At 48.6% G+C, this 13228-nt stretch overlaps 1 protein-coding gene across 1 annotated transcript in view; it reads left to right on the top strand.

The window, feature by feature from the left end:
- Positions 1–13228, top strand: part of LOC146821545 (uncharacterized) — a 190043-nt gene that overhangs the window by 132215 nt on the left and 44600 nt on the right. Inside the window, exon 2 of the mRNA XM_085612535.1 lies at positions 2124–2271. Within this exon, the coding sequence (XP_085468661.1) occupies positions 2124–2271 (148 nt within the window). The remainder of the gene's footprint in view (positions 1–2123; positions 2272–13228) is intronic.

Raw genomic sequence — 13228 nt, forward strand, 5'->3', positions numbered from 1 at the left:
TAACCATTTCAGTCCGCCTCTGCTGGGAGGGGCTGTCTTCTTTGTGTGTAGCTTGAGTGACAGGGCTGGGAAGTCCCAGGAGACAGGCTGGGGCTGCCAGGTGGTGAATAGAGAGATTACACCAGGATGGGTGGGAGGAGTGCACCTTGACTCTGAATAGGGCTGTGCTCGGCCACCACAATGCTGGCTCCACTCCCTGGGGAGCGTCTGATGTCTCTGCCCTGCCTGCTGAAAGAAGAAGCCAGAGTCCCAACAACAAAGTGCTCCTCACTGAAAAGAACTGGGCTGGGATTAGGCAAAGGCCCCCCTGGCCTGTAAAGACAAAAGAAACTTGGTATAAATGTAGGAGCCTTGCTCCTAAGAAATCAGATCCTGATTGAACCACGAAGAAACTCTGCCTGACCAGAAGGACCTGGAAGAAGCTGAAGGAGGAGTAACATTCCCTACACCTGGGGGGATTGGCCTGCAGTTGGTGCCTTGCTGAGAAAGGAGAGGAAAGGACTAAAAGAGACTTTGCCACTTTGTTTCAACAAATCTCCAAGGGCTTGGAAGAAGAGCTGGCCCCCTGAACTGAGTCCCAGGACCATTGGACTCATCTGCCTTCCCAAATTGAGTTGCCTGGACAATTCTTGCTTGTTTCCTGCTGGATTTGGCCCCTAGTACGACCCGTACCCCATCCGCCGCGAAGCCGTGTCTTTGCCGCCCGGCACCGTGTGTCTACGCTGATTTGAAAGCGTTAGTACGCACTGTATCCCTCCCGGCCGCATCGCACCTAACCTTCTCCGCCGATTTGAGTCGTACAGCCCTGGCTGCCTAATCCTGTACACCTCGGACACAAGCTTCGTTGTCCCGCAGGTACGGTCCGTACGCTGCTAAGACGTACTGCACTGTGCCGTGCTCAGAGCCGAGAAGCCGCATCACACAGATCCTCCCCGTACGCTGTACGGCTCGCCGAGAAGTGTCGCCGCCTATCCGCACCGAAGGTACGGCTCGAACGCCAAACGCCACGGACTATGCAAGCCGATCCGGGCCATCCTCACGTATCCCTGAAGGTCCCGTACCAACGCCGCGTACCGACGCCGCGACCCGACCAGCTTATGCTGCCGAGCCACGACCCGGACCCCTCGACTTGTCCCGCACTGTCCGTCGCGGACCCCACGAAAACAAGGTACTTTGTTCTGTTCGCCCCACAGTGTGCACACCACGGACCCCGGAGTCCGCAGCAATTGTTAGACTCGTACTTTCTTTATTTTTGAACACCAACGAGCAGCACATCCAGGTACGAACCGTACAGAGCCTTGAAAGAAAGCGTACTTATGTGAAAGAAGCGTGTTTTAACTAAAAGAAGCCTATTATTGTATTTTAAGCCTTTCTACAAGAACATTGAACTTTAAAATAATACTGTGGTCATTTTTACTCGTTACTCTGGTCTTGTGCTAAGCCTTATATAAAGAAACCTATTTTTATACAACCTTGACTGGTGTCCATTTGTGGTGTGTCATTGTATTACTGTATGCGTTCACAAATGCTTAACCTATGACGCCCTGAGAATAGTCTTGACTGCTTGCGCCACACTACCTTAAGGGTGAGCAGGGGTTATTTGAAAGGGTGATCCCCTTACTCTGACTTAGAAGTAAGAGTCCCTGCTTGTCACAAGTGCATACCTGTGGCAACCAGAGATACCCAATTCTAACAGGAGGAAAAAAAAAATCTTAAGTTTGGAGCTCCGCCGTCAAAACCGATAGCGGCTGTCCACCCAACTTTTTGTGCCTTGAATGGAATTGTAATAATTGCAGTTCTTTTCAGAGTACATAGATGACCACAGGGCCAGTGGTCATCTCTAAATAAGACAGACTACTGTTCATCACGGTGGCAAACTTTAAGTCCTTTGCCACCCAAACGGATTGTACTCTGTCCGCCAGGGTCTAAATCTGTTTGTATGTTGAACACAATGTGATTGACTCAAATCTGCCTATTTTATTCTATTTGAATATCTAGACTTGCACGGTAGAGTCTAATTCCATTCATGTATATTGTATAATTTAACTTACATATAATAACATAATCTGTTTTGGAAGTTAATTGATTGACATTCATTTAAACTATGTTTATCTCTTCCTTAGGTATATTTTTGGAATCAGTGGGAAATCTCTCAAACAAATTAGCAACAGACTTTACTCCTGCCGGATGGACTTTTTCCCTGAACTGGAATACAATATTTATCTGGCAGTTTCTTTGGTTTGGATATGCTCTGTCTGGGTTGTGTAGAAGGTATGTTTATTGTTTATTTTACTATTAGCCTGGACTAATAGTCCATCAGGCCGAGCAAATTCGCAAGCTAGGAGTTGATACTATGGGTCTGTCAAACTTACTGTAGGAATTTAACTATAAATGAGTGCAAACTTTAAATTGCAAAGATTAGCTGTCTATCCATGTGCTTTAATTTGTTATGGGCAAATCAGGGATGGAGATATGGTCCACTACTTGAACTGTCAACTGTGGGACAAGGAGACACAAGTGCTGATCTTCGCTTTCACACTTGACTGAAGCATGGTCATGGGCAGATCTTTATTTCCGTGGGGGTCAGTTCTGTTTCTTTGGAAGGATGGAGGATTGTGCTCTTCTGCTGTTCCGCCTCTGCTTCTCTTGCCTCTTTTCTCCATGCCCTGTTTTTTCTTTGCCTTCTCTGTCTTTCGCTTTTTTTTTTTTACAGTGTTCTTTTCTTTCTTTGCACGGTGTTCCCCCCTCCCCCCCCGCCGCTGCTTCCCCAGGGCCCCTCCAGTGTGTCCTTCCCACCTCCGAACTTACCCGCCCTCACCTGATCCCTACTTAATGGCGGCTGCTGTGTGGCAAAACCACTGACCTGGTCAGTGTGACTGCTCTACCCCGCTCAGCTCCACCACTGAGTGTTGTCCACTGAGCTCACTGTTGCAGGGTGTTCGAGGCCCTCCACCCGCAGGCTCCTACCTGCGCCTCATCCCTGGTTGTTCAGTGGAAGCGCACTCTGCTCTTCTTCTGTTCTGCCTCTACCTCTCTTGCCTCTTTTCTCTGTGCCCTCTTTTTCTCTCTTGCCTCTTTCCTCTTCCTTCTCTGTCTTCCCCTTTTTCTACCGTGTTTTTTTTCTTTCTTTTTGCTGCATTTTTCCCCCTGTGGCTGTTGCCTCCACGGTCTCTCCCCCCTCCAGTGTGTCCTTCCCGCCTCCCATCAGACCCACCCCCCATCCCTACCTAATGGGGGCCGCACAGCTGGCGCACAGAAGGCGTGTCAATTGCAAGCCCGTCTGCTCCGCGACCTGACCGCAACCAGTGCCAGGGACCCAGGTCCTCTAACCCGCCTCTGCTACGAATCCAGGACCTTCCAGGCTCTCAACCTCAGAGGCAGAAACAACTGCCAGCTCTCGACGCCGAACAACACCGAGGCCCTCTCTCCTGTCTACCCTGCCATCGCACCTTAAACCCACCTCCGTACCCCAGCAGCATCTCCCAGCCTACCAGACATCACTGCTCACAAACCACTCAACTGCATCCTCCTCGACGTATGTTTCCTACACGAGCAAGTCATAGAAGTCTGGGACCTCCTCAACACCGATGTTGTCCTCCTCACAGAAATCTGGACCAAAGCTAACTCTTCACCCAACATTCCAACAGCCATTCCCGACGGATACAAGATCCTCTGCTAGGACCACCCCATCCACCCAGGAGGAGGCATCGCCATCGTTTACAAAAGCACCTTCAGCATTGTTAGACCTGGCACCTTGGCGTGAGTCTCCCTCCCTCTTTTTGTCGCTGTGCCTCATGTGTTTTATGGTGTTGGCCGCTCAGCGCGCTGTGCCACTGCCAACCAGTGTCGTGGTGCGAGTGCTCCCTATGTAAATTATATATGTTGGTTGGATTCCATGATTGGATTGTTTGGTTTACTGTCAGACCCCAGTAAAGTGCGCCAGGAGCGCCAGGGCATGTAAATGCAAACACCGCTGGTGGGCTTACAGCACGGGTTGTGCCACCCACAGAAGCGGCCGGTAAAATATGTCTAAGGTCTGCCATCGCAGAACCTGCGTGCAGTCTGGTACTGACATGCTGACTGGCAAGTGCCCACACTTGCCGGTCCCTAAAACCTTCCCTTAACTTCATGTTAGTCACCCCTCTGGTAGGCCCACGGGAAGGGTGCGTTGTAAGCATAAGGTAGGACAAGCCTAGATGCGTGGCATGTCCTAGTAGTGAATTACCGCCATCTCGTTGTTCACTACTGCAAGGCTACCCTGTTCTCATAGGCCAGTATGGGCGGCTAGGATTGTTACATCCTATGATCCTAACCGACCCAGGGAACATGGTAGAAGATCGAGTTTAGTATGCCTGAACTCGGAATAATAAGGTACATCTTTTCCCAAGGTTTATTTTAATATTCCGCGTTTGCAAATGCCGCTTTTAGAAAGCTGGCCTTTGCTTGCCTAAACATTTCAGCCCGCCTCTGCGTGATGTGTATCTGATGTCTGGCTGGCGTGAGTGACAGGGCTGGGGGAACCCAGATGGGCAGGGCTTGGTAGCCTGGTGGTAAATAGGACGATCGACAGGTAGATGGGGGGGAGGAGTACTCCTAGGCTCTGAATAGGACAGTGCTCTGCCACCTCAATGCCAGCTCTGCCCCCTGTGGAGCGTCTGAGGACTCTGCTCTGCACTCTGAAAGAAGAAGCCTGCATCACGTAAACAAAGTGCTCAGAAACTGGACTGGACTAGGCAAGGGCCCCCCTGGCCTGGGAGAACAAAAGATTTGCTGTATAAATGTAGGAGACCTGCTCCTAAGAAACTAGATCCGCTTTTGACCAAGAAGAATCTCTGCCTGAGGAGGAGGCACCGCTAAAGCTGTAGGAGGAAGACTGTCCCTGTCCTGGGGGATTGGCCTGCAGTGGTGACCTTGCTACCAAAGGGGAGAAGAGAAACTGTTGCTGAAGACTTTGCGATATTTTTACTTTCAAGACTTGTGCTTTCCAAAACGATCTCCAAGGGCTTGGAACTGAGCTTGCCCCTGAACTGAGCCCCAGGACCATTGGGCTCTACCTGATCTTCACTCGCCTGCCGCTGGACTGTGGTGTCCTTTCCCTCGCCGGAGCTGTGACCCTCGTGCCCCAGTCCCTCCATGAGCCGTGACCAGGACTGCTTAGCCGCCCCCGCCTTGGGAAGAGCCTCGCTCGATCGGAGCCGCTCCCCCTACGCTGTGCTGGGCTGCACCTGTCACCTCGCTCGCTGGAGGCTCGCTGGGCCCCTTCACCCTCTCGCCGGAATCGGCGGTGTGAGCATCTCCAAGCCTCGGACGGCCCGGACGTATCTGCGTGCCCGGCTGCCCCGCTTTGTTCACCCGCCACCTGCAACACCCCGCTCTTGTCGTGAGCCTGAAGATCAGACCCCCATTGTGAAGTGTGGGAGCCCCGGACGCCGCCTCGCCCTTCTGTCGAAGAGCCGCTGAAATTCCGCACCCGCCTTTGCGTCAAGAAACAAGGTACTGTACTTACGAACTCGACCGCGAGCTCGCATCGGATCCAGGGTCCGCAACGTTCTGATTTCCCTGTCATCTGCCGTGTGCTTCCCGGGCGCCGCCTCAGCACGAAGTGCGCTGAGGCCCACAGTACCTTGTGCCCGCCTAAAGAACTTTCCGTAACAAAGAGACTTTACCGTATTCCCAAGAGTTGTAGCCCCATCAGTTCAACGTTACTGGGCCTTGTATTTGAATCTGCTGAATCTACATAAAAGCTTATTTTTATATACTTCCTGATTGGTGTCCGTTTGTGGTATATGCAAGGGGTTTACTGTATGTGTAGTTGCATTTTCTTAACCGTGTACGCCTGAGACTTAGCCTAGACTGCTCGCGCCACGCACCTAGAGGGTGAGCAGGGGTTATTCTGAGGAGTCATCCTTCGCCCTGACAAGAAGTAAAGGGTCCCTGCTTGTTGTGGGTACACACCTGCGCCAACCAGAGCCCCCTCATTTCTAACAAGCATGAAGACCACCGTCAAGTACGACCCTTATGGAGCACCTCCACTTCCAGATCAACCCTAAAACGACTCTCTGCAGAACCCTCATCTTCAGGCCGCCCGCCCCCAGCGCTCCTTTTACCGACGCCATCACCGACCTCATCAAACCCTATGCCCTTGCCTCCACAGACTACGTCCTACTCGGAGACCAAAACTTCCACCTGGACAACCACGATGAATCAAACACTGCCTCACTCCTAGAGAGCCTAACCAGCATAGGACTGAAGTAACTAGTCACTGCCCCCACGCACACAGCAGAAGTCACACTGGACCCCGTCTTCAGCAAAGGAAACAGATTCGCCTACAGCCACACCACGCAACACCTCTGGACAGATCACTACTGCATCCATTTCTCCTTAAAAAAAAACACCGTACACAAGTATGCCCACCGGCTGCCCTGCAGAAGCTGGAACAAAGTCACTGAAGACCAGCTTATTTCCTCCCTCATCAGCACCCCACCACTGCCTATGCCAGACGCAAACACCGCAGCACGCGACCTCCACCACTGGATCACGAACTGCCACTGACACACTCGCCCCCTCAAGAAAGCCGCAGGAAGACACATCAAGAAAGCAAGCTGGACTCGACAGGACATGGAGTGACAACAAATCCCCAGAAACACGTGGCGCCTACAAAGCAGACACCACCGCACACCACCATCTCATCAAATCCACAAGGAAGAAATCCCTCCAAGACAGAATCCTCACCAACGCTCACAATACCAAATAACTCTTCTCCATCAGCAAGGAATTCGAAAAATCTGCAGTGAAACAGCAGATATCCCACCCTCCCAAGACCTCTGCAACAGACTTAGCACATTCTTCCACCTTTAGATTAAGATGATATACGACAACTTCAACAACAAAGACCTCCTCACCATTCCGGCTCCCCCTCCATGTGACGCCACCCAAGAGACCCTGCTCAAATGGACTCTAGTCACGACAGAAGACACCTCGAAGACCATGAAAAGCATCCTCTCCGGAGCACCCTCAGACCCCTGCGCACACCATTTCTTCCACAGAGCCGCCTCAGCTATCACATCTGAACTACGTTTGACAATCAACTGCTCCTTCAAGTCCGCCACCTTCACACTTCCCTGGAAACACGCCAAAGTCAACCCCCTCTTGAAGAAACCGTCAGAAGACCTGACAGACCTCAAAAACTTCATGCCCATCTTCCTGCTTCCATTCGCAGCAAAGGTCATCAAAAAAGCCGTCAGCACCCAGCTAGCAGACTTCATCAAAGCTAACAACATCCTAGACATCTCCCAATCCAGATTCTGCTGCAATCACAGCCCCGAAATTGCCCTACTCGTGGCCACCGACGACATCCGCACCCTCTTCGACCAGGGCGAAACGGCAGCCCTTATCCTCCTGGTCCTCTCGGCTGCCTTCGACACCGTCTCCCACCGTACCCTTGACTGGATATGCTTCTTCCTCACTGGCAGAACTCTGCTGGTCTGACTCCCTCCCTACCTCTCGGAACCGACAGAGACCAACTGTGGAGTGCCCCAGGGCTCCTCCCTCAGCCCCACCCTCGTTAACGTCTACATGGCCCCCTTCGCTGCCATCATCAGGAACAACGGCACAACATCATCTCCTACGCTGAAGACACCCAGATTATCCTCTCCCTCACCAACAAACCCAACATCGCCAAACACACTTCCAAGAAGGGATGAAAGCTGTCACCACCTGAATGAAGAACAGCTGCCTGAAACTCACCTCTGAGAAAACAGAAGTCCTCATCCTTGGCTCCATCCCCTCTGCATGGGACGCATCCTGGTGGCCCCCCACCCTCGGAAATCCTCCCACCCCGACGGACTGCGCTGGAAACCTCGGCATCATACTAGACTCATCGCTCACAATGAACCGACAGATCAATGTCGTATCCTTGACCTGCTTCAACACCCTCCGCATGCTTCGAAAGACGTTTAGATGGATCCCATCCGAATCCAGAAAAACTGTCACACACGCTTCTTTCAGCAGCAGACTGGACTACAGCAACGCTCTCTATACCAGAATCAATGAGAAACTCTTGCGCAACCTCCAGACCATCCAGAACGCCGTAGCCAGACTGATCCTCGACATCGCCCGTTGCAGTCACATCACCCAATACCTCAGCGATCTCCACTGGCTCCCAGTCGAAGGAAAAATAACCTTCAGACTCCTCACCCACGCAATCGAGGCCCTTCACTTTACCGTACGCATATCCCTGAACAACTGCCTGTCCTTCCACGCACCCAAAAGACACCTCGGATCAGCCGATCTCTCTCCTGCCACCATCCCATGCATCTACAAGACCAGAATGGGAGGAAAGTCTTTTTCCTACCTTGCAGCCAAGGCCTGGAACCACCTCCCCCTCTACCTATGCCAAGCTCCACATTGCCCCAGTTCAGGAAGGACCTCAAGACCTGACTCTTCAGATGACCCCAGCACTCAACGGAGCTGCCCCCTCAGTGCCTTTAGACCCTCACAGGTGAGTAGTTGCGCTCTATCAACCCTGATTGATTGATAGCGTGTAAATTCGAGTAAACTTTATCATAAGTACTGTAAAATGGCCATGCAGGTGCAGTTTAAATAATGAAAGCAGAGAGCTGCAAAAAGGAAGTTTGTCACCATTTCGATGAACTACTCTCCGAGTATTACTTGTATATAATAACGAATTGCTATACTGAATAACATATTACACAACTAATTCTAACTTGGGAGGAGTTTATGTGAAATTGGAAAGGAGATGAAAAAATGGAGAAAGTGTCGAGAACCATCTAAAATTACTGCAAGGCATTAGGCTCAAGGCATTTAATACTATCGACATAAAGTCTAAAGTAACAGGCTTGTATTAGTCCATGTTGTAATGTCACCAGAAATCCGCTAGACTGCGGATTAGCAGTCTAGCAGAGTGGCGACTGGGCTTTCTAGGGGAGGGGAAGTGGGAAGGGCATGAATAGGAAGTGAGGCAGAGGGGAAGGGAAGCCCTGGATGAAGAGACATTTCAGAGGCTAGCTCCGATATGAGTAGGCTATGAAACTAGCCAGGGGATCAGCAAATAAGGAAGTCTCCTAACAAGTTCCACCAACTCCTGCAGATTTCTGGGAGTGAGTCACTCCCGCCCTCTCCGTGGTCAGGATCAGACACACGTTTCTATCCCTGTTAGGGATTCATGAAGGTTTCATCAGTTGTCAATTAGGCACTTGTGTACTTAAGCATTTTCCCATAGACACAAAACGGGTAAAGCATTTGATACGTCTGGCTTTTAGTTCTTAGATGAGTTGTAGGATTGTCGGTCATTCAAATATACATACTTTGTTTTATTCACCATTAAATAGACAGAAGGCGCGGACCCTCTGTTGAAGCGAAGAAGCATGGTGGATTACCCCAATTTCTCACACACGGTGGTTCGTTGCCAGTGGTTAGAGATATGTGGCTAGAATACTGTCAAGCAATTTGGCCACAGATAGGACGGCTCCTCCATTTGAGCGCAGGAGCGTTGCCCCACTAATTAAAATGCCACTTTTGCCCAAGAGATGAATAAAGTTATGAAAGTTTTTAATATGATTGGCGGTGCTTAGCTGTTGAAAGGTAATAGGTGTAGAACATTTTATTAACAAAAGGCAACATATTCTTGAACCCCTATGACTTTATTAGCACTATAAAAGTTGTAATTGGGTTTTCAGTTGTTTAACTGTTTTTTATCAGAAGCACTAAAAGGAGTACTGTAATCCACAGATGTTACTGCCATGCATGTACCAAGAAGATTGTTGTCCTTTCACAGTTGTCTGGGGCAGCAGTAATATTTGCATTGTCCATGGCCCAAACCTACCAGTAAGGGTGGGACTTGCCTTTTGTGCAGTTAGAACTTAGCACAGCATTCAACGCTGAAGAATGCGCAACACCATTTCCACGGCTTTCCATACAGCTGGTGACATGGACGCTGCCATGCTATGGTACCTTTCGTTTAAGGATCTGATACAGTGTCTCACGTTAGACCCTTTCCTACTTCAGTATTAGTGTGCCTGTCAGCAATACTCGTCTTTAAAAGCTACCATACACTTCTCCTGGAGACTGTTGGTACCCTTAGTCTCCTCTCCAACTCCTGTGCTCTGGTGCCAGGAATTTATAAAGGGATTGTATTTTAAAATTAAGGCTTGCATCAATTTTAAGTCTGATAACATAATGTATTGAGTTGGAATCTCTATCAATGTTGTCTTCCTAATGTGTGAAATTATAGGTGTCCCACACTTTACATGGCCTCCAGGTCTCTCAATGAGTCATGGGTATCATGTTGTCGATGTTTGTAGTGGAGCAACAGTCTTGTTTTCAAAGTTTCTCTAGAGAAGAAAATGGCCTCCTTCTGCATGAAATTCACATTCTCCTTTGGTGTCTCTACTTCAGTGTCTACCAGAGTGACCATGGAATAGTTGGGAATGTCCAGATGTAAAGCCTCCCTCCTAACTAGGCTGTTGTGCCTAACTCTCAAAGGCTCTCACCCGTGGCCAAGAAGTGTTGTGTTCCCCTCCTCCGGTAATCCACCAAGGCCCAGCAGATATGGATTGCAGGCCATCATCCTTATAGGAGAGAAGGAGTGAAGGAGGAGAAGGAAGCTTTCGGGCTGCAGGACACACCTGGGCATATCTATATAGCACGCCTCTGAATGTTGACCAACATAAATGCATCTAGAATACCCCCATCCCCTGAAGGTTTTTTTGCATTTTGTCTTGGTTGTTCAGTTAGAGGTGGTCGGGCCAAGATGGCAACAGTAGTGGTGATCCGGTGGGAAGCTGTTTAACTTGTCGCTATCTTGGGTCTTGTACCTTATTGGAGTGCTTGTACTGGGAAAAGGGGCACGCAGGTAATTAATTACCTTTGTCCCACACCAGCTATGGAGTATGAGATTAAATGGAAGTCAACGCTGTGTGTGTGTGTGTGTGTGCGCGTGCATGGGTGCGTGCGTGTGTGTGTCTGTGTGTGTATATATACATTTATATATTTAGATGTGCACACACACACACAGATATAAAAAACATATTCAAAATGTATCTATTTTTGTTTTTTCTTGCTCTCTTCTAAGTGAGGAAGAGTAAGTAAGTCTAAGTTCATACAATTTCAATAAAGTACATTTTGAACATGAAATACAAAACCCTTTTAATTCAGAGTGGGTTCGTACACCATAGCTTTACAAGTATTACACACACCTCCCTTTGTTACTGTCTAGTGGGAGTTATACCTTTTTTTAGTACCTGTTAGATACTGTAATTGCATTGTCCTCAGCTTGGCAGTAAATATAAGACCCACAGTGCTTATGTCAAACTTTGCTGGCTGGGTTGCAGTGGCACAGTTACAATCATCATCGTCAAGCTCAATTTCTTATTCAATCTTTCCCATCCAAGCACAGAACACGCCTGATGTTGAGGGCGTGTTTCCACAGTTCACTATGAGTGTTATCCTTTCACATAAAGAACTTGAGTAACAACCATTTTGGTAACCATAACATTCTTTCACATAATTGATTGAAGGACAACACCTAAACACGTGAAGTGGCTTTTGCGGTTAGTTGAATGGAGGTCCAATTGGGTGGAGAGCCAGTTGACTGGATGAGTAAAATTTCTGGGGAAATTGTTTGTAATAAGACTGGGGGTCACAAGCTTGATCATGTCCAAGTGAGGGGTCAGGCTTAATGAACATGCCTCGAGTCAGGTCTCAAGGAATATCAAGTCTTTTTGTCTTTGGTTGACACTCTGGAAGAACTTAGTTGTAGAGAGCGCCTGTATGTTTCTGCTGGATGGCTAATATTCCAAAATGGCATGCTCAGTGCCCCTTGGCTTGGACCTTGATGTAGCGATGACGACCTGTCACGCGCTCTGTCACTGTCATATAGTTTGGGAGAGTCTTCAGAGTCCTCATAAACTTCAGAGTAAAGACTTTTATAGCTCTTATATGCAGACACATTCTCTTTAATGTGGAGAATCCTTTTGACAAAACCAGTGCATTTTTCTGGGTAGGTTCCCTGAATGATTATGATGTGAAGGGCATCCTGAGCTTTGCTCCTGGGTATTGCATGAGATTTCCTACCCGGATGTCGGAGATTCTGGTGCATCTCCACTGCTTCACCTTGTTATTACTCTACTGGTATCTGACCTCCATTCCCTCTGTCAAGGGAGAAGGGTAGCTGGATGCCAGGATGAATGAGCAGAGATGTTGACGGCAGTGAGACTTTTCATGACAACAGCAGCCAGGAAAGTGTGTGTTGCCTCTTCTGTGGGACTATTTAATATTTCATTTCTAGATACGGAGAGTATTTGTCGACAGCTATTGGCAGCTATCTCTCATTGGTGGTGACACAAAAATCAGCACTCATTTTTTCCAGTAGCTTCTTTGAAAACTTGTGTGATGATTTTTCTCCCAGTTCTGTTGCTTAACACCTAGAAGCACATTGTCGCCTCGCTTTCCACCAAAGCATCAAATCAGAGAGCAGCACCTTCTTGTAGATTCAGGACTTGATCACCGCTAGAACCTGGTGTCTGACGTGTTAGCTTAATGGTAGGAAGAGACAATGTGTGAGGCAGCACAATGCAGGGCCCTGAATACCAGATATGTCTCATACATAACATAACTGGGGTATTTGTAAAGCAGACAATTCACCCGGGGCGGGGAGTGGGAGGGCTTATTGTTTTGGGCTGACAACAATTATTTATTATTATCTGACTCAATGGTTCTCATTGTATCGATCTCACAGGAATGAAATTCTCAATGGATTGACTTAGATTTGAAGCTATGACCTTGGGATGAAATACATACCTTTGTAGTAGATCCATTAGTGCACTGGGCGACCACAACTAGCCTATGTTTCTTTCCAAGTGGTGATAACTGTTACCATCTTCCTGGCCCTAGTGTCTTCTTCTCCATTTGCTAATCAGATGTTTCTGAGATGATGGTAAGCACCAATTTACCCTTTTGTGGGGGTTCTACTGTTTGCGGGTCTTCCCAGACACTGTACCCAGCGCTCGACTCCATCCAGGTCGGACCGAAGTGTTAGATTTGTTGGTCACAATTCCGTGATAGCCCTGTTTGGCGCTATCAACTTCAAGGAACTGTATTTTTGCTTTATTCTTAACAAAATCATATCTTTCCTTGTGTATGTTGGATATTTGTTGTTTTGGTTTTGTTTAGATTAGATAAATATTGGCTATTTTTCTAAATTGGTGTG

Source organism: Triturus cristatus, chromosome 6, assembly GCF_964204655.1.
Source record: "Triturus cristatus chromosome 6, aTriCri1.1, whole genome shotgun sequence".
NCBI classification, from domain to species: domain Eukaryota; kingdom Metazoa; phylum Chordata; class Amphibia; order Caudata; family Salamandridae; genus Triturus; species Triturus cristatus.